At 42.1% G+C, this 19,121-nt stretch overlaps 1 protein-coding gene across 1 annotated transcript; it reads left to right on the top strand.

The window, feature by feature from the left end:
* The first annotated feature begins 13,589 nt into the window (after positions 1-13,589).
* Positions 13,590-15,174, top strand: LOC117855556 (zinc finger protein GIS3). Its single transcript, XM_034737937.2, has one exon. It carries the CDS (start codon positions 14,008-14,010, stop codon positions 14,821-14,823), a length of 816 nt encoding a protein of 271 aa, XP_034593828.1. The 5' UTR covers positions 13,590-14,007; the 3' UTR covers positions 14,824-15,174.
* Positions 15,175-19,121: the final 3,947 nt, after the last annotated feature.

The following is a 19,121-nucleotide window of genomic DNA, read 5'->3' as shown; positions in this document are numbered from 1 at the left end:
GTCTGATTTCGTCCATGCAAATACATAGCAGCTGTCCTTGTAGTTGTGGATAGTTTCCCTGCAAAGCGATCGTGTAGGAATATATTGTTTAATCTATGTCCGTACAACTCGTTTTCATCAACTTGATGTAGTAAAGTTGTTTAGTAGTGTGCCATGTTATGGTTAGAGATGTCTAAGCCTCTACGTTATCTTGTCCTTTAGAAAATTATTATGGGAGATCCCCAGGACTTCTTTGATTAGGACATGAAAGTGAAATGTAGTTATTATTTTCTTATTCTGGTACGCCAGTCTGAACTTGTCTGGCAAAAGATGGAAAACTTGTTTTATGTTACTTATGTAAAAGGTAGTACAACTTCTTGCATCAGTTTACCTGTGCTACCATCTAGAAGAACCTTAGTGAAGTGCTGTGGTGATTAACCTGAATAGGTTTTCTCATGGTTGAACGCCACCTATAACAATCTTGCAACCAATGTATAGATTAACTTCAAAATCAAGTATTGAGTAATCTGTTACATGATAATTTAAGGAGGCAAGGTCTGCTAGACTTTTAGGTTCTGACAGAATTGCTGGACTTCCTAGTTGCTAGAGCACATGGTGGAGATAATAATTGGATCACCTTTTCATTTCTTGCCTGGGTTACCTATACCTAAATTTGTGTATATGGCTATATGCTGATCTTCTGTTAAATGTTCGCAGAATGTACTGGAAATTAGTTGAGTAGCTCTTGACCTGGGACCATATACTTTTACTATCATGAGTCATCAATGGAACATGCTTAGTTGTCAATTAGCACATAATAAGTAGCGTGGAGCATACACAAGACCATGTTCTTTTTTGTAGGGCATCTGTTACTAGGTTTGGTTTGTATGTTAGATTATGGGTCTGATTTTGCCTAGCCATACGTTACCTATTTGAATAGCTACACGCGCCTTTTCTGATTGTCACTTTATTTCATTTTATTATTGAAATTATTCTTATTGTCATGTTATATCAATTCATCTTTTCTTGAACCTTACAAATAATGAAATATATTACATGATTTGGCATTTAAGTACGTAGACTTACAAATTCTCTGAGTCTGTATGGTAATTATTAACTTGATGACAATTGGCAACTCCTCTTATTTGATCCTTTCCTTTTCACATACCACTCTAGGATCTTGTACGGTTGGAGAAATGACAATCAGGCTGTTCAAATATACGCTTCCCTTTGTCTAAACATAATAAAGCTGGAACAATTATTGGAAAGGGTGTATGCAACTATGCATTTTTTTTGTTATTAGACCATCTTGTTTGTTGTGTATGTTTAAGGGGTCTTTCATGTTTTCTCTAAGAGTTAGAAATTCCCTTGTTGACAAATAAAGAGGGTGAGTGCCATCCCATTTTGGTAGGCCTGAACTTCACTGATGTATTGATCATATATATAAGATAGAAATAGATGTTAGAGTTCTGTCACCTACGATACAACTATCCAGAGAATAGTATCCATATCTAGTATCTACTCCCAAACAATTATCAATTCACTGCTTAGCAAGTCAGTTGAGGTCATACATACCATGCTCAATGTTTGAAGTATGTCAAATAAAAAGAAAAAAAATGAAAGCCCTTTAAAAAGTAAAGGTTTATGGCTATTAAACTGTGATACTTGATATGGAGATGCAAGATACACTTGAAATTTCTCGCATTTGAATCGCTATTAGAGTGTTCCTCTTGTGTCTCAATCCTTTCATACCAGCACTAGGGACTACTATGTATTCGTGAAAGAGCTGTCCAGAAGATAACATCACGAATAAAATAGAGAAAAATAGTTTGTGTAGGATGATCCACCATGATCTCTACCCACAGAAGAAATAACAAAATGATATGTAAAGTAACTTGCTCTGATGAAAGTAACTTTCTTACTAGAGCATCCAAATACAAATAGGGGAAAACTAGTTTGAGTGCTGCACTGACTATACTCCATAAAAGCCAGAGATAACTTGTGCTGTGGTGTTATGAATAACAATAAGGTGGCTTGTCTAACACATCACACCGGATACGATGTTTGTCAAAGGCTTAGTTTTGACTTTGGTTTCAAGACCTAAAAACATTTGTCTAATAATCTCACTTCCACTACTTTTTGCTACTAAAAAACTGTGCCTGATTCTTTTCAAATAACCATGGATTCTAAAGTTTTGAAGATTACATTTTATAAAGCTCTTCCCTCCACCACCACGTTATCTAAACTCCATGCTAATCCCTTTCTTAAAGGCATAACACAACTAGGGCATGAAGTAATCATACATCTAATCCATGTGCATCCATCTGTTGATCACTAGCTTGCAGAGCTTTATTAGATTTACTAAGTGTCGTAATCGTAGCTGTATTTGCTTATTGCATGTTCTATACTGGATCCTTGTGTTTTAAATTATTCTCTGTGCTATTGAGCTTTAGACATTCTAGACTATTAGATTGTGGTCTAGGTGTTTCTTTAATCCCTTGTTGCATAGTTAAGTATACTGGGGAATCACTTCACATGACTTTAAGTGAAATCCACCCGATCTCAAGTGCTTATTTTTATGGAGTAGGTAATGTCACTTGGAATAATAAAATATAGTTTATAGTCCCTGCCCACATTGCTTGGGTTTGTTAACTACCTTTCAAACTTGTTCTGAAGGAAGACATTAAACTCAATTATTAAGGCAAGCTATTATTTATTCTTCTGTGGTGGCCCAAAAAGCACTTAGGGAGAAAATAAAGAGATATGGTTGCTGAGTGTTGTACATATGTTTTTGTTAGGAGTGAAATTGGTGAGGTCACTCTGGGGATTAAACTATGCTCTAAACCTGTCATCATGAGCCAAAAAGAAGGATTTTCCTTTCAGAGCACAATTTCCGCGGGCCCCTGCTGGGATTCGTGTGATCTTAAATGTTGCCCACTTTGTGCTTGCAATCAACTAACAAAAATGCTGTGGATGTGACCAGGAGCCTTTGCTGAGGCAACACAAACAACTCAACACAAGCTTGAGACCTAGTGACGTGCCTAGCTTTTAATCAAATTCCAAGTGGCGTACACTTCTACCTTATCGGAACCTCCATCAAGGTTACCTAGTGGTGTTTTTTTTAATTTTTTTTTACCTGTTGTGATTTAATGGCTGCATGTGTTACTGCGTTATGTACTTTACATAATAGGGTGCTGACTAAGCTCTGTTAGAGCCACACTAAACCAGTGGTATGCTATCTATCTCTTTTTTTTTGTGCCTTGAGACATACCTAAGAGCATTTGTTATAGTAGTTTAGTTTCATTAGCAACGGTTTAGTCTTTTATATGTTTTGATTGATGATCAACATGACACATTTTGTTTTTGAAGTACAAGATGTTAAACATTGTGTCTAAGAAAAACAAAGTATTTACCAACTTGAAGCTAAAATATCCCCGAGTCCTTCCATGAATAATTATAGCTGTTACAATTTTTCCTTTGAAAATGAGCGCAGATGCAATTAAGGGTAGATAAGCTGTGTTCCTTTTGCTTTGAGGGCTAAAGAATGTCTAGATGAGGTACACTGCAGGGCTGCAGCGCAAGGTGGAGACCACTGCGGAAAAGCTATTGACCTATGCAACACCCAAATGAAGTTGTCCCTTGTAGTATAGACCCTAATGTTTAATCAGAGGAACATTGGGATGATTCACTGACCCTATTGTTGTTTTTGGTCATAGACTAGGAAGTGGCTAGTAGAAAGATACAAAAGGGAAACAGATGCACCTAGCATTTGATTCCTAGATGTTAGATAGAATAGAATCATCATCAAGCAACAGGATATTTTTATTGGCATGGGCAGAGAACTACCTAGAGACTCCTATACCGGATGCAACGTATTGGGTCCGGCAGAAGTTGCCAAATCCAAAACTAGAGCTCCATGAAAAATAATGAATAAGTCAGCATATATAACAACTATGAATAATTCTTGTGTTGGTACTGACATATTTGTTTCTGGCACCAAATTTTGATGCAATGATCACTTGCATTATACCATTATAGGATCAAATAATAGTAATTTGTTTAGGTTGAGCTTGATGTATTTTCGAAAAACTCGGTTTTGGATTAGGGTCGTGTGCCTCTACAACCTTTTTTTGAAAAAAGATTCTCTACAGCTTATATTTCCTTGATAATTTAATTGGTATTAGAATAGCCAAAATACATAGAAATAGTTTGAGATGTTACCTTACCAAGTATGTTTACTAGTTTTTGTTGCACTGACCCATTTATGCTATTAGGCTAATATCTTTTGAATTTTTTTTCTAGAATACGCAAGAGAGCTGCATATCATTGCATTAAGAAAGGAGATAAAATGCTCATATAGCCATACAACACCACACACACTAACACTACACACACCTCACATGTTCTAGGTTACATACACGCCCGTTAAAATTTAAAGGTCGACCACCCCTCACTAACGGACGCTGCTAATCCCCAGATCGAGCAACAACCAGATCACTAATGCCTTTGGCGTCTGCTAACCTCCAGAGAACAGCTTCTTCCTATGCAAGGAGAAGCACCCACTCCATCCTAGGCGAGGCACCATTAAACACAATATCATTCCTTTCCTTCCATAGAATCCAAGCTCCTAGCATGACCAGTGAATTGAATCCTCTCTTGGTTTCTTTGTCAAGTGTGCTACCATCTTGTTGCCACCAGTCAAAGAACCTAATGGAAGATGGTTGAGGTGCAATATCCGGGAGTCCAAAACTGCGAAGTAGTTGAAGCCAGAATTGCCGAGAGAAGACACAAGAAAAGAGGAGGTGCTGAATGGTTTCATCCTCTAGTCGCAGAAGGGAGGATGAGGGAGACCCCTTCTAGCGAGTCTATCAGCTGTCCAACACCGATTATGTGCCACTAACCAAAGGAAGGATTTGCACTTCCTAGGATCCCAATTCCTCCAAATTAGTGTGCTCAGCTCAAACTGGACTGCTCGAAGGAAAAAAAAAAGCCTCGTATGCTGACTTAGTAGAGAACTGTCCTGAATTCTAAAATTTTCATTTATGAACATCCACAGCCTCTGGCAGGAGTAATGTTTCCTGAACCATGTCCCAAATATCTAGAAATTCTGACAGGATCACTATCGAGTAGTGCCCCTGCATATCCTGTACCCACTGATTGTCCAGCAATACTTCCTGAACAGTACGCTTCTTAACCCGCCTCTTAGGTACAGTTGCAAACAAATTGGGAGCCAATAGTTGAATAGAGGACCCTTGTAATCACCGGTCAGTCCAGAACTTGGTGTTCGTCCATTGCCGACTTCCGTAGTTACAGCAGCAGTAAATAGGGACTATGCATTCCCATAAACTGTGACCGGGAAGGCTATCCATGGCTTATCGGGTTCAATTTTACTCAACCACAACCAACAGACTCTGAGCGCCCAACCAAATCTCTGTAGGTCTAAAATGCCCAAACCACCTAGCTCCTTTGGACTGCTCACCTTAGGCCATGCTATTAAACAACAACCTCCCTTCACCTCCTTCCGGCCTCTCCACAAGAAATTACGACAAATCTTATCCACCACCTTTAGGCACCATGGAGGAAGCTCCAAGGCAGTGGCGAAATAGATCAGAACTGAGGTGAGAACCAATTGCACATATGTAGCACGACCAACTCGATTCATCAACTCAGATTTCCATCCTAGCAAATGATTAGCAACCTTCTCAATCAGAGGTTGTAATTGTGCCTTAACTCAGGGAAAGTGAGTCTGAACCACAGCCAAGTCTTCTTCTGAACATTGAATAGGTGAGACTGTATTTTTAAATATTTGTTTTGAGCCCTGAAGATGCACCAAATAACTGTAATAGTGCTTCCACCATTTGCAGGTCTGTGGCGACTGGGCGAGGGAATAGGACCACATCATCGGCATACAAGGAGACACAATGATGGATACTTCGAGTGGAAATTGGCTGCAGCAGCCCTTCAGTGCTCGCCTTTTCAATCAAGCTATTCAGGATATCCATTACAAGGATAAAAAGCATAGGAGAGAGTGGGTCGCCTTGCCGAAGTTCACGCTTGTGATATAAAACCTCCTCGAGGACCCCATTCAGTAGCACCCTAGTTGATGACGAGCCAAGCAAGCCACTGATCATATCTCGGCACTTGGGCCCAAAGCCCCTTCTCTGAAGAACCTCCAAAAGAAACGACCAAGAAACCGAGTCGGAGGTTTTAGAAATGTCCAGCTTCAATAGAATGCGTGGCTGCTTTTATTGATGTAAGAACCTTGTCGTCTGCTGGATAAGAATTAAATTGTTATGTATACAACGCCATTTCACAAAAGCACTTTGATCGGCTGACACAAGCTCGCTGAGTTCCCTGCCAAGTGGTTGGCCAACAGTTTTGTGACCAACTTAGCAAAACTATGAATGAGACTAATTGGTTGAAAATCCTTAACTGAGGATGCATCATCTTTTTTGGGCAAGAGAGTTAGCTGTGCTGAGTTAAGAAGCTGCATGTTTCTAAAATTCCCACGCTGCACCATCTTGTAGAAACGCCTTGTGTATCCATCCGGACCTGGGGCCTTATTTGGAGGTAACTGCTTGATGGTGTTCCACACCTCATCCTCAGTAAAAGGCAGTTCCAGGTTGGCAAGATCATGTTGTCCTAAATTCAGTTCATTCAGGTTGATGGTCAGATCACGCTGGCCACTTGTGCCCCACAACTGATTGTAGAAATAAAAAATTGCTGCAGCCTTGTCATCATGGTTGGTCAGCACCCGATCTTCTGGTATTGTTTGTGAAATGAAAATTTTCCGCTTCTTATGGCAAGCATAAGCAAGGAACAATGTTGTGTTAGCATCCCCATCCTTCAACCAGCTAATCCTTGATCTGACCCGGGCAATTGTTCTTTGCATAGAACTCAAAACTAGGGAATATTTTTTTTAAAGAGTGCAGCAACTAAAGCTCTCCCTCAGATAGTTGTCGGCTGTCTTGAGCAATTTCAAGTTGATGAATAATTTCTCTAGCAATACCAAGTTGAGAACCAATATTTCCAATGCATTTTTGACTCCAGCTTTGTAAAGCACGGATGAGCGATTTAAATTTAAGTGACAATGTCTCCGGAGGACAAGGACTTGCTTCTACCGAAACCCAGGCCTGAGCGACCACCTCCTAGAATCCCTTCAGTTTAGGCCAAAACGATGCAAAGTGGAATCTGCCCTTCCCAAGCAGCATGTCATTCAACCCTAGAATGAGAGGGCAATGATCCGAATCTAAAGAGGCTGCACTTTGCAACAAGCAATTTGGAAATAAGGGGGTGTTTGGATCTTTAGTCCTGACTAAAATTTATGTCACATCAAATATTCGGAGGCTAATTAGGAGGACTAAATATGAGCTAATTATAAAACTAATTACATAGATGGAGGCTAATTCACGAGACGAATCTATTAATCCTAATTAATCCATCATTAGCACATGTTTACTGTAGCATCATATTGTCAAATCATGGACTAATTAGGCTTAATAGATTCGTCTCGCAAATTAATCTCCATCTGTGCAATTGGTTTTGTAATTAGCCTATGTTTAATACTCCTAATTAGTATCTAAACATTCGATGTGACAGGAATTTTAGGAGGGGCTAAAGAAACAAACACCCCCTAAGTTCTCCCATTCCATGGTAGAGATAACCTGATCAAGCCTACTAAGAGTGGGCGAATTACCACTGCCACTTCATGTGAATTTGCAACCAATAAGGGGAAGTTCCTTGAGATCCAAATCATCCAAAGCTCGGCGGAAATAACCCATCATAGCACGGTTGAGGTTTGCATTATTCTTATCTTCCTCTCTATAGATGAGATTGAAATCTCCAGCTACCATCCATGGGCTATGGCAGTGAGTGCGGATCAAGTTGAGTTTTTGCAAGAAATTGATTTTCTCCTCGTCCCCTGCGGCCCATACACACAAGTGAGCCACCATGGTTCGCTGTCAGCAGGAAGGAATTGGACAGAAGCACAGTGAGCATCTACCCGAAAATTCCCAGGGCCAAGAGCTTGCTTCCATGCGACAAGTATGCTCGTGTATATGCTGGTTGCTGGCTGATTAGAGTGCATGCTAGATTCCTGGTGGGCATAAACTATGATAACAGTCCAGCAGAACTTGTATATATAAAAAGAAAAGACCATGTGCTTTGCTGCAAATTGCAGTCTGTGAGGAAAGCACTTGTGATCCCTTACCCACCAACCGTCCAAGCTTCTTTCATACAATTTCTCTTGGAATAAAAATGTAAAAGATTTTCCAAAAGAAGTTGGTATCTTTATGGGGACCTAGAGTTGCTCATCCTATAAGGAAGCTCAGAATTGGAAGAAAAGGACAAGTAGACGAGGACTTTTGAAGTTACAGAGGACAAAGGTTCTTTATAGAACATAGCAACTTGGCTTCTCTACATGTTTTTGGATTTTGATAGGGTCACCACTAGCATGTGAGATGGGCTGGAACTGGTTCCAACTAACCATTAGCTTCTACCTTTATTTTTACGTTTTATAAATGGGAAATTGTTTGGTTAATCACATGGAAAATTGAATGCTATTTCCAAATTAAAGGTCGTGTCAAAGATTTGTAGAACCTTTTTATACAGTTTTAGGAATTGATGAAACATCTCTTTGTAATTCGATCTAAAAATTGATTGACAGTAGATGGTTGGATATGCAATTAGGATAAAATCTTGCCAAAATTCCTTATGAGTCAAGGCGATTGGCATCAATTTCATGTCATCTTGCCTTGTTGCTCTCCCCAGAGTGGGGGGGGGGGATCCTAAAATCACAAGAGGGCTTGAGATGACATATGATTCTATTCATGAAAGGTACACCTCAACCACTTTGTTGATGTTTCCTGATAGGAAATTAAGTGTGGTAGATAAGACGGAAACAAATTTAGTGTTCATAATAGTTCTTTGGCCTAAGAGTGATACTCCCTCTGTCCTAAATTACTATTCGTTTTGGCTTTTCTAGATACATAGCTTTTGCTACGTATATACATAGACATAATATATATCTAGGTACATAGCAAAACCTACGTATCTAGAAAAACCAAAACGAATAGTAATTTGGGACGGAGGGAGTAGTTCTTTGGCCTAAGAGTGGGATCAATCTCAAATATAGCATGCATGGTAGTCATATTTGTATACAACTTTCCTATGTCACATGATTGCTGTTCTGAAATGTGCATCATACTGTGTGATATCTTATTAGTTATTACCCTTTAAGGAGAGGAATCTGTCCTGCATTTGCCATGCACTTACTCGCAGACATGACAAATGTAGCAGCAGTTGGAATCGTCAATTCAGAAACCTTCTCTATTTTTCTGTTGCTCGTAGGGATATAGTATTTCACGTGATTGGTGCCTCAGCTTTGCAAAGTGACTGCATTGACCTTTATACTGTATCAACTAAGAACATTGTTTTGCTTTTGCAGTAACTTGAATCATTGATTCAAATATTATGTTCCCTGATTAAATTACGGGGCTATTATAAATTCTCCAACTTCTTGTCAGAAAAATGCTCCCTCTGTTTGTATAGAAACCCTAACTACACTTCAGACTCATCTCATGGACGCTTTCTTTAGTTCTTTGTTGGCAAAACAGTCTTGCATAAGGTATGCCGATAACTACGCATGATCTTTCAATGTCGGTAATAATTTGCTATAGAGGAATATACTCTTGAATCTAGATATGTAGCACTGTCTACGCGATAGATCAAACAGGGAAGCAAGAGAAGATTCCATGCATGTGAGTTCTTGTCAATGGTCTGCAAGTCTTAACTAGAATATATCTAGGTAGCTGGGTATTCCTGTAATACGGTAACACATAATCTATTCTTTATGTTCTGTATAGAACTTGATTTAGGATTATAGATGTCAAAATCAGATGAAAGGTGGTCTCGCTGCTGTGAAATGGGCAATCTGGTTAACGGATCCAAAGTACCCACGGAAGCCTATTAAATGATTCTTTGACTCTTTGATTTGTTATGGATGTAAGCATGCTTATAGTACAGAATAAAAAGTACATGTGGGTATACTTTATGGTCACCAATGCAATCAAGTATTCGATCAACTTGGCTAACCTGAAACCATTAAATTAGAATAAATGTCCATGATGTAAGCATGGTTAAAAACTACTAGAGTGAAAGAGTTAGATCAGAGTAAAGCCATCATAGATGACAGCTATATAACCACATCTGCTCTAAGTAATAACAAACGATAATATATCACTGAAGATATCCTGTGTTTTTTATAGCCTCAATTGCGACCTCCAAGTCATGTTTTGTTAATTGAAAATGATAGAAAGAGAGGAATAAATGGGAGCCAAGTTTAGGGGACAGGGTGGGCCTTGTTTGGAAGTTGGAGAAAGACTCGAGAAAGAGATATGAGAAGGGAATTTTGGGTGAAAGGCACACGCAAAGAAGCTTTCGTGGATGGTGGAGACGAGATTGCGTTAGAAAAAGATGCAAATTTCTTGCTTTATCTGGGGTTAGTAGGATTTGGGAAGATTTCTTTCCTAATGGGTGGAAGCAAAAGTCTAACCGAAAAGCTTGCTGATCTGAACTCATATAGATGCTGGAGGCACTGGCTTGATGTGCTGTGCTGTCCCAACTAGTTTAGCCATGTGAAAACACACGGAAGGGAAGAGGATGATCTTTGCGCACTAGTTACAGTTGAGATCTGCAAAGGCCACACACCACTGATCATGCTGGACACGAGAAAAGTTGCACGAACTGAAATACTTGGTAGTTCCATTCTCTTTTAACTTCAAGTCAAACATGATATTCTTCTGAGAAGGTACAATATAATTACTATCAGTGATATGATTCACTGAAAGCAGTGTGATGGCAAGTACAACGACAAGAAAACCGTCACATTACTTAGGTTCTTAAGTACATGTTTTTCTGGGTAGACATGACTGGTCCAAAAGGAGGTAAATTAAAGTGGTAATTGCACAAGAATATCAGGTGGTTCTGTCCTTGCTTATTCTATATATAATGATCTGAGGTGTGCTGCTCGGTGCTCACTAACTAGCACTAGCTTATGTCCTACTCAAGTACAGAAAGAAAGCCACAGAACATGATTGAGAAAATTATCTCGCAAACAGTTTTTTGTTAGTCGGCACAATTTCCGCTCCTTCCGTACTATAGAATGGTTTCTTAGTCTGTGGTTTCTGAACAACTGCTTTCTTTAGATCTTCCATCGATCGCAGCTATCGCTGTTGATTAATTCCCACTTATGGTAGCAGTACAGCAAGTGGAACTCTTTTCACATGAGTAGACTAACAATAATTAAGCAAATCGTGATGTTTCATTTCTCGAATGATGCGAAATGTTGATATATAAAAGGTGGCCGAGATTAGCTAGTTTGGTAAGATATGTTTTTCATTTCTTCATGCTTTGGCCATCTCTTTTTGTGAAGTGTTCCTTTTGCCTTGTGTTCATGTCAAGCCTAAAAATATCAGACCGACGGGAAACATTCATCCTAAATATTGGGAAAGGAATTACATCAATTGTTATTGTTGCTACTTGTGGTTCTCCGACATTATGAAATTGATAGATGATATTTTCCGTGTTTGCTGCAAGAGATTTTAACAATGTGTTATTAGTGTGCATGTCCGCTGGCACAAAATGTGGAAAGAAAGGAAATGAAAGTAAAACTAGTAGAAAGTGATTAAGAGCCTAGGGTAAGTACCTGTGTGGAGTAAGGTTACAATTACAATAAAATAAACTAATATGTGTAAACACAGTTGGATCAACCGTGCTAAATCTTTAGAGTCGTAAACTATGCTGTATTTGGTGAATAGTTGTAGCCTTGTAGGTGCAGCACAACTCTTTCACTAGCCTTGTGACGTAAGGAATAGTTTTACCGTGATCATCATCGTGCTACCCCAGTAAGCACTATACTGCTGTTTGAAAACATTTCTGTTGGACCTTACATCACCGTTCCTCGTCAATGATGACACCAGTTGGTGTTCCATGGTCATGCACTACTAAGCCGGAAATGGTGGTGACCAACTGACCATTAGCATCTGAGCTTCATGTTAATTTACACTAAGTAAAGCTTTTTGTTCTTCTTTAGCAAACCTTTCTGGTGAAATAGTAGTTGTGATCAGTTAGGCGCTCGAGGAATTGCATAACATAGTATTTTGTGTACTGTTTAGATCTGTCATTAGTAGTAGTACTCCCTCTGTTCCAAATTACAAGACTTTCTTGGAGAGTTAAAGCATCTCAAGTTTGACCAAATTTATACGATAAAGTATTAATATTTATGATACCAAATAAGTATCATTACATATATTTTCATAGTGTATCTATTCGGTGCTATAAATCTTTGTGATCCTCTCTATAATTTTGGTCAACTCTATAATTTTAGTTAAAAATAAAATGGTTTGACTCTCTAAGAAAGTTGGAATGACTTGTACGGAGGGAGTAAAAAAAGAGGAACTGTTACTATTCCTTGTCTTATTGATCTGATGATATCTCGAAAGATATTCTGGCATGATTTGAATCATTAACTGAGCACTAAGCTGCTATTATAGATTGAACATAGAGCTCTTTCCACTGACAGTAGTATGCATATGGATTATTCCTTCAGTCTGGTTCTAGTGTTGTACACTAACTTATGCCGTACGTGGACGCGAATGTTATACATCACACATGAAAATTAGTATAAAATTAGTGCAAGAATACATATACAATAGGAGTGGGCGCGTGCTGGTCCATTCTATTTTGTCTAAAAAACAATGGTCCTGTTCTAGGGTTCTTTCCTTGCGGAAGTATAAAACAATTTCGCAAGAACATAATAATGGCTCCGGTGATGGGACTGCTCCAAAGTGATTCTTTGCCGAGGTCATCTCCATCATCATGACAGGAAAGCCCACACACAAGGGAACAAAAATGAGCGCATGTACGTACATACGTATACATCCCTACGCACACTTTTGGACCAATACACAACAGAACCAAATTTTGTACAGATTTTTACTAAAGAGAGGATTTTATGTACAGTCCCCACATGCACTGCTGCAGCTCCCCACATGAGCTTTACAACTTTACTCTGTACTAGAAAATAACTAGAATTAGGCTACTCTAATCAAGAACAAGCTAAGTGGGTGGCACTTAGCCCCTGCAGCACATGCCTGCATGTGGTCCCCCTCGTCTCTTAATTTCTACTACATACTACGTGACATGCCGATCGATCGATCAGGCAATAATACAATACACAGACACTACACATATAGTTGTATATATACATCTATGTATGTAACAACAAAGAAGCCCTGCATTATTGTAATGCCTTGCCTCATCTCTACACAACACCTTGGCGCTGTCAGGATAAAACAAATCGCGTTACGTACGAATAAACAAGGCCGTCGGGCATCATATCCTGCGGCAATCAGGCCGAGTAAACAAATCCGCCACCCCTAGTACGTAGTATTAGTTGGCCACTTAGTTAATTCAGCTAGCTAGCTGATTAATTAGCTAGGAGTGCTTAGTTTCTTTAATGCAAACCCGGTGATGCGCGTGTCGATCGTCAGAAACCAACGAGGAGGCCTGGTGGTTAGAATACTGTGCAACATGGAGCCGGGACAAGCGCAATCTAGACCTCGACGCTGTCTTTTGTGACCCATGCATGAATTGCTTCTCCTGCTCACAGCTACTCCCTCTTTCTCTCTCATCTAGTCATCTTTGCAGTTGCAACGATCGATCGTCCTTCTCTCTCTAAAGTGCAGGGGGGAGAAAATTAAAGAAAGCGAGAGCAAGAAAGCTAGGAAACATAGCCACAACAAGGGATAGAATATTTGGAGCCCCTGTTCATGCATGTATTCAAATGGGGGCTCATTGAACTTGATATATCCACTCGGCTTCTCCGGGCTCCAGGTCTTATATATACTGCCCCTTCTCACCTGACACAGCTCCCTCCAACCCATGCACCTCCAGCTTTGACAGCCACTTCCACTTACCTCCTCTCACCATCTTTCCCTCTCCTGCAGCAGCAGGGAGTAGTAAGCAGTTATGAACATGACTAGCCCCAGGCTAAAGCTCTTCGGCTTCCACGTCTCCGAGGAGGAGCACGAGCTGGGGGCGCCGGAGACGGAGGCCGAGGCCGAGCAGGAGGAGGCGCCGGCGTGCGGCAACGGTGGCGGCGGCGGAGGAGGAGGGTCGGACTCCTCCTCGTCGTCAACCACCACCACGACCACGGCCACGGCGGCCGGCGGCGACGGGCGGAGGTACGAGTGCCAGTACTGCTGCCGCGAGTTCGCCAACTCGCAGGCGCTGGGCGGCCACCAGAACGCGCACAAGAAGGAGCGGCAGCAGCTCAAGCGCGCGCAGCTGCAGGCGGCCGCGGCCGCCGCGGGGCGCGTCGCGGGCGGGGCCGCCGCGCTCTACCCGCGCGCCAACCCGATGGTGTCCGCCTTCGCGCCGCCGCCGCACCTCCTCGGCGGGGGCGGCGGCGACGCGGCGCCCACGAGCTGGGTCTACTTCTCCCCGCGCGCCGCCGCCGTAGCCGGCGGGCCGCAGGGCCAGCAGTTCCACGTCTCCCACGGCTGCGTGTTCCCGTCCCGCGGTGCCCCGGCCGCGGCCGTGACCGCCTCGCCGGCCGTGTTCTCCTACACCCCGGCGCCCTCCGCCGCCGCCGCCGCCTCGGCGCCCTACGTGGCCGACGACCACAGCGGGCGGAGGGTCCACCACGCGAGCCCGGTGGCTGCCCTGGCGAGATACCCCGGCATGGCGGGCCCCGGGATGGTGGTGGCGGAGCCCGTCGTCGCCGGGCCGGAGGACGCCCTGGGGCTGGACCTCCAGCTCAGCCTCGCGCCCGCCGGCTTGTGACTTGGCTGCCTCCTCTCGCCTACGTCGTCGTCGAGATCACCGCACGCGCGCGAGCTGCCTTGGTAAAAAAGAATTAATCACCTACTAGTACTACTACTACTACTACTAAAATTTGTACTGAGATGATCGTCCCTGGCTAGATAATTAGCACTAGTAATTATGTTTAGTTGCTGCGATTTGGAGATTGATCGATCGAGCTAGCTGCATGCATGTAAGCCACCTGTAAGGCTCCGGTTCTTGATATGCATGATGATGATCTGATGAACGATGGCCATGCCGGGCAGGCCCCTGTAAATTTTTGGTTGATCCATCAAATCTGATCTGCCATTTCTTCGGCACAAGTGCCACCAATTTTTCCATCGGTTGCGGTATTATTAGTCCAGCTACTAAATTAGTATAATTCAGTGGTAAGAGGCCGTGTTTGATTTGGTTTGCTGATCTGATCCAACAAGATTGTGATGGGAAATGAAAGTTAATTTTCTAGTTGAACATGCATAAAAACCTCTCCATCTGTGTGTGGCCTAGTGCTGCATGAGTCATTTTCCTCTTGCCCTTTTCTCTTGTGATGCCACCGTATATGGACTTTGGCCCCTTTCATCTGCTTCCTGCTTCAACTAGTTAAGTAAAGGGTTAAAAATATTACTAAACCCTCCGAATTTTCAACATGCATCAACGCATGGTGCCGAAAAGGAGATCACGCCCCTCCCAACCATTCCTTCTTTCGCAATTAACTACTGCAAAGCCGCTTTTCCACTGATAGTTACGTTACCCAGCTAGCTAATCCTCGAGTCAGCACGCTGCAGTACGTGCAACACATGCAGAGGTTATTTACTTGTTACCGCGCGGTCACTCTCGTGCGTGCGCCCACGTGATTGGACCCGGCACCAGCCACACCCAGCACGGTAACAACGCGTTGGAATTGGAATGGAACCCCCTCTCGATCGGGACCAGAAAAGCATGAGGGCACTGTGCGCCGTGTACTTGCCTTTGCAGGGATCGAAGTGGCAGGCATGCTCGGCGTGCAGGGTCCCTTACACTGTTTACACTTACTACGTGTCAGCAAACGCGAGGCACAGGACACAGGAGCTGCGTCACTGTAGCTGCTAGTACTACTGCTACACTATTGGAGTCTGGAGAGTAAAAATCTTTCCATGCAGTCGTGCCAACTTTGAAAACGATGAATTTGTTTAAGCGCGACAGGTCATTACGTGGCTTAATTCCGGTCGACAACCATTGACGGGCGGGATAAGTAAAACCGGTTGCCGTGAACAGCGGTGACAGAATTTTCTTTTTATGGTAATGTCCGGCGAATCCCTGCACCGAGATCCTGGCGGGGCCCGCGGCGCCCCTGGACCGGGTCCAGCCGGGCCACAGGCTCCGCATACGTCCAAGAACCGGCGTCCACGTTTCGCGCCGCGGTTGGACCTTGCCAGCCAACGGCGTCTCAACACGTGGCCTGCACTCCGCGCGCTCCCATGGGCCGCCTCGGCGGTAGCAGCCACGTACGAAAGGCAGGCGTGCATGGCCGCGGCGGCCAATAGGATCCGCCTGCGCTTTACGCTAGGGTTTTGTTTAGTGCTACATGTGACGAGCAGAGGGGGCTCAACAAAATGATATTTTTGTTAATCCGTGGAGTGTACCTAAATTAACAAGGATCAGCTAGTCAACATGTGCACAGTGGTGACCCCCCCTCAGGAGGTGGATGATGATAGATCATCCTAAGATTCGTATCGCATATATTAAGCGGGGGTTACCTGCTTTTGGTGAGTTTTCTATTCACCCACTGGCTATCATGCGCGGTCTCGTTGGTCCCCGCTTTCCACCCCCGTTCCCCGCCCCTGGAGACCGTATTATAAGACACAACTGTCGGTGGTACATTGTGTTCCACGCATAGATTAATCATCGGTGGTTACGTGCGCACACCATAAGCCAGCTTCACCCCTTATTGAAAATTTTCAAAGCATATATATACATTTATATTTGCCGATCAACGGCAAGTGATTGTTGCGGACCTTACAAAGCAAACCCACAAACTGAGTTAGTGTATCTATAGTAGCAACTCATCTCACTAACGACTGATACCAAATTAATATGTCGCGTCGACGAGCTGTAGCTTATCAAACTCGCATCGCATTCAGATCCAAGTGGATTAGGCTAGGTTACCTACGAACAGGGGTTAATCCTATTCAAAGCTAGTATAATAAAATTATATTATGCCCTACATATGTCATTATGGAGTCACCTCACTTGCCAAAGCATCGGGCATAAAATAATCCATGATTGTACGGGGAGGCATGTAGAAAGGCTTTGATAGGATGTCTCCAGACAAGCAACTAGCTAGCTTAGTTTATTGGAACACAAATACTTAACCTAATCGTCAATGTCATGTGGACGCATGAACACCACGCAGCACCAGCTCAGTCGATCTAGTCGACAAGCCTATAGCTGACAAAACTACAGATGCACGTCGTCTGACCTTTCGACCTCCATATCTTTTGGTTAATTCTTCAGTTCATCATTAAGTACCACATATATGATTCAAATCAACCTATATACTATATATCAACAGCTTGTATAATTGGGATTTCATCATCTTTTCTCGAAGATTAGTACTAGTTGGCCTTTGCACATGAGACGATTCTTAAAATCTAGGCTTGCATCATCTTGGGATCGTGTGTTGCTTGTAGGATTAGTTAATTGGTGGCTTAAGTACACGTAGGTATAAGTCTTTTAATAAAAGGACAAGTAGGTGACGCATGGCGAGACCTGTCTAGTGTAGAGTACTGGTCGCATGGGAAGCTTAGACCAAGGAGGTTAACTTGATTAGAGCCGGCCAATTTCAGTTGCCTTTGTTTGGTGACTAGAAATAGAGATAAGGGCTGGAGACTAGAATATAGTTTATTGATTGGCACAAGATTGGGGAGAAATTTCTAGCTAACGGGAAGCAAGAGATAGCTGAAAAGGATGGCCAAACACTTCATTAACCTTTTTATTCTATCAGCAACTAATCACCTTCTAGAATGTGTGGGCCGGGTTGACACACCTTCATATATGGTTTGATTTGCCAAATTCTAGTGCTGATGATGTGATATGAAAGGTGATGAAGCTAGAAATGCTGATAAACAATTTCGTGTCGGTAGGTTTCTCTATGATCGTGGTGTCAACTTGGACTTGTCTGCTAGCTATTAGCTTTCCATGTCTCCATTTTGGTATGCGGGTTGAATGGTGCACCGAATATTTGAGCTTCGGTAATAATTCGCCCACTGTAACTCCTTTAAGAAAGTAGTATAATTAATTCAATACTTATATGTCCATTAATTATGTCAGAATATATATGCACACTCTAATATTCCTTTACTTCAATGTTTAGCACTCTCTCCAGTTGATTGAACTAGTGATGCATGTGATTAAAAGAGGCTCTGCTGTACTTTCTAACATGGACAGATGAACCATATCGTACTGGTCTAACATGGACAGATGAATTGAACCATATTGAATTAGTCACTTGTATCATGCTTTTATCAGCTGTCATATATTAACTCCAATTTGGTACTAAACATTCCTTTGTGAACCAGGACACTCAAAGAGTACGATCCTTTTTGGACTGTGCTTTGTTGTCTAGTTTTGTTGGATGGTACGAAAGTTAAGGTATGCAGTGCCTTCTTGTCTATAAGTATCAGTACCATCATTCGAAATATCCAAATATAAGCAATGTAAAGCGTTTCCAATTGCTGATAATTGATCGCTACATATGAAACATATACCAATTTTGAAAAGTGCTCGCTTTTGAAAGAAGGTGACATAACAAACTTAATGACCACCGAACAACATTTGTCCACAAAGGTTTTCTTAGACCACACTTGTTAAGTAGGACACCCAACCACTAGAAGTAATGAACTGATGAACCATCATATTTTCCAACAAATTATAGCTCAGTTGATACCCTTGCAACAAGGCATCTAGAAATTTTTTTCTAGCTTACCCCCTATGAGTAAAGGCTAAAGAACTCATGCTAGCTAAAACCTTTGGCCTGAGGCCCATGTGAGTCACCATCACCAAGATGTCCCAACTACAAACAAGATCTTAAAAGGGGAGATTTGAAAACACTTTTGCTATGATCTCACTTGAGTCCTTGATGTAGTTTTATGTCAAGAAACCTTATCCCAAATGGAACGTGATTAGATTGTGGGCCACAGGCTGCCCCTTTGTTTGTTTGTAAGGTTCCTCAACTTGATTATGCGCCGAAAGAGATGTCAGCTTGTGTGTTTTTGGAGAACTCCAATATACTACTATAAGTA

This window comes from Setaria viridis, chromosome 5, assembly GCF_005286985.2.
Source record: "Setaria viridis chromosome 5, Setaria_viridis_v4.0, whole genome shotgun sequence".
In the NCBI taxonomy this organism is placed as follows: domain Eukaryota; kingdom Viridiplantae; phylum Streptophyta; class Magnoliopsida; order Poales; family Poaceae; genus Setaria; species Setaria viridis.
The sequence above is the reverse complement of the archived record's forward strand: the minus strand, read 5'-3'. Positions and strand labels throughout refer to the sequence as shown.

What these genes read in the sequence shown, in the direction of transcription:
- LOC117855556 (XM_034737937.2), top strand. Translation starts at nt 14,008, where the DNA reads ATGAACATGACTAGCCCCAGGCTAAAGCTCTTCGGCTTCCACGTCTCC.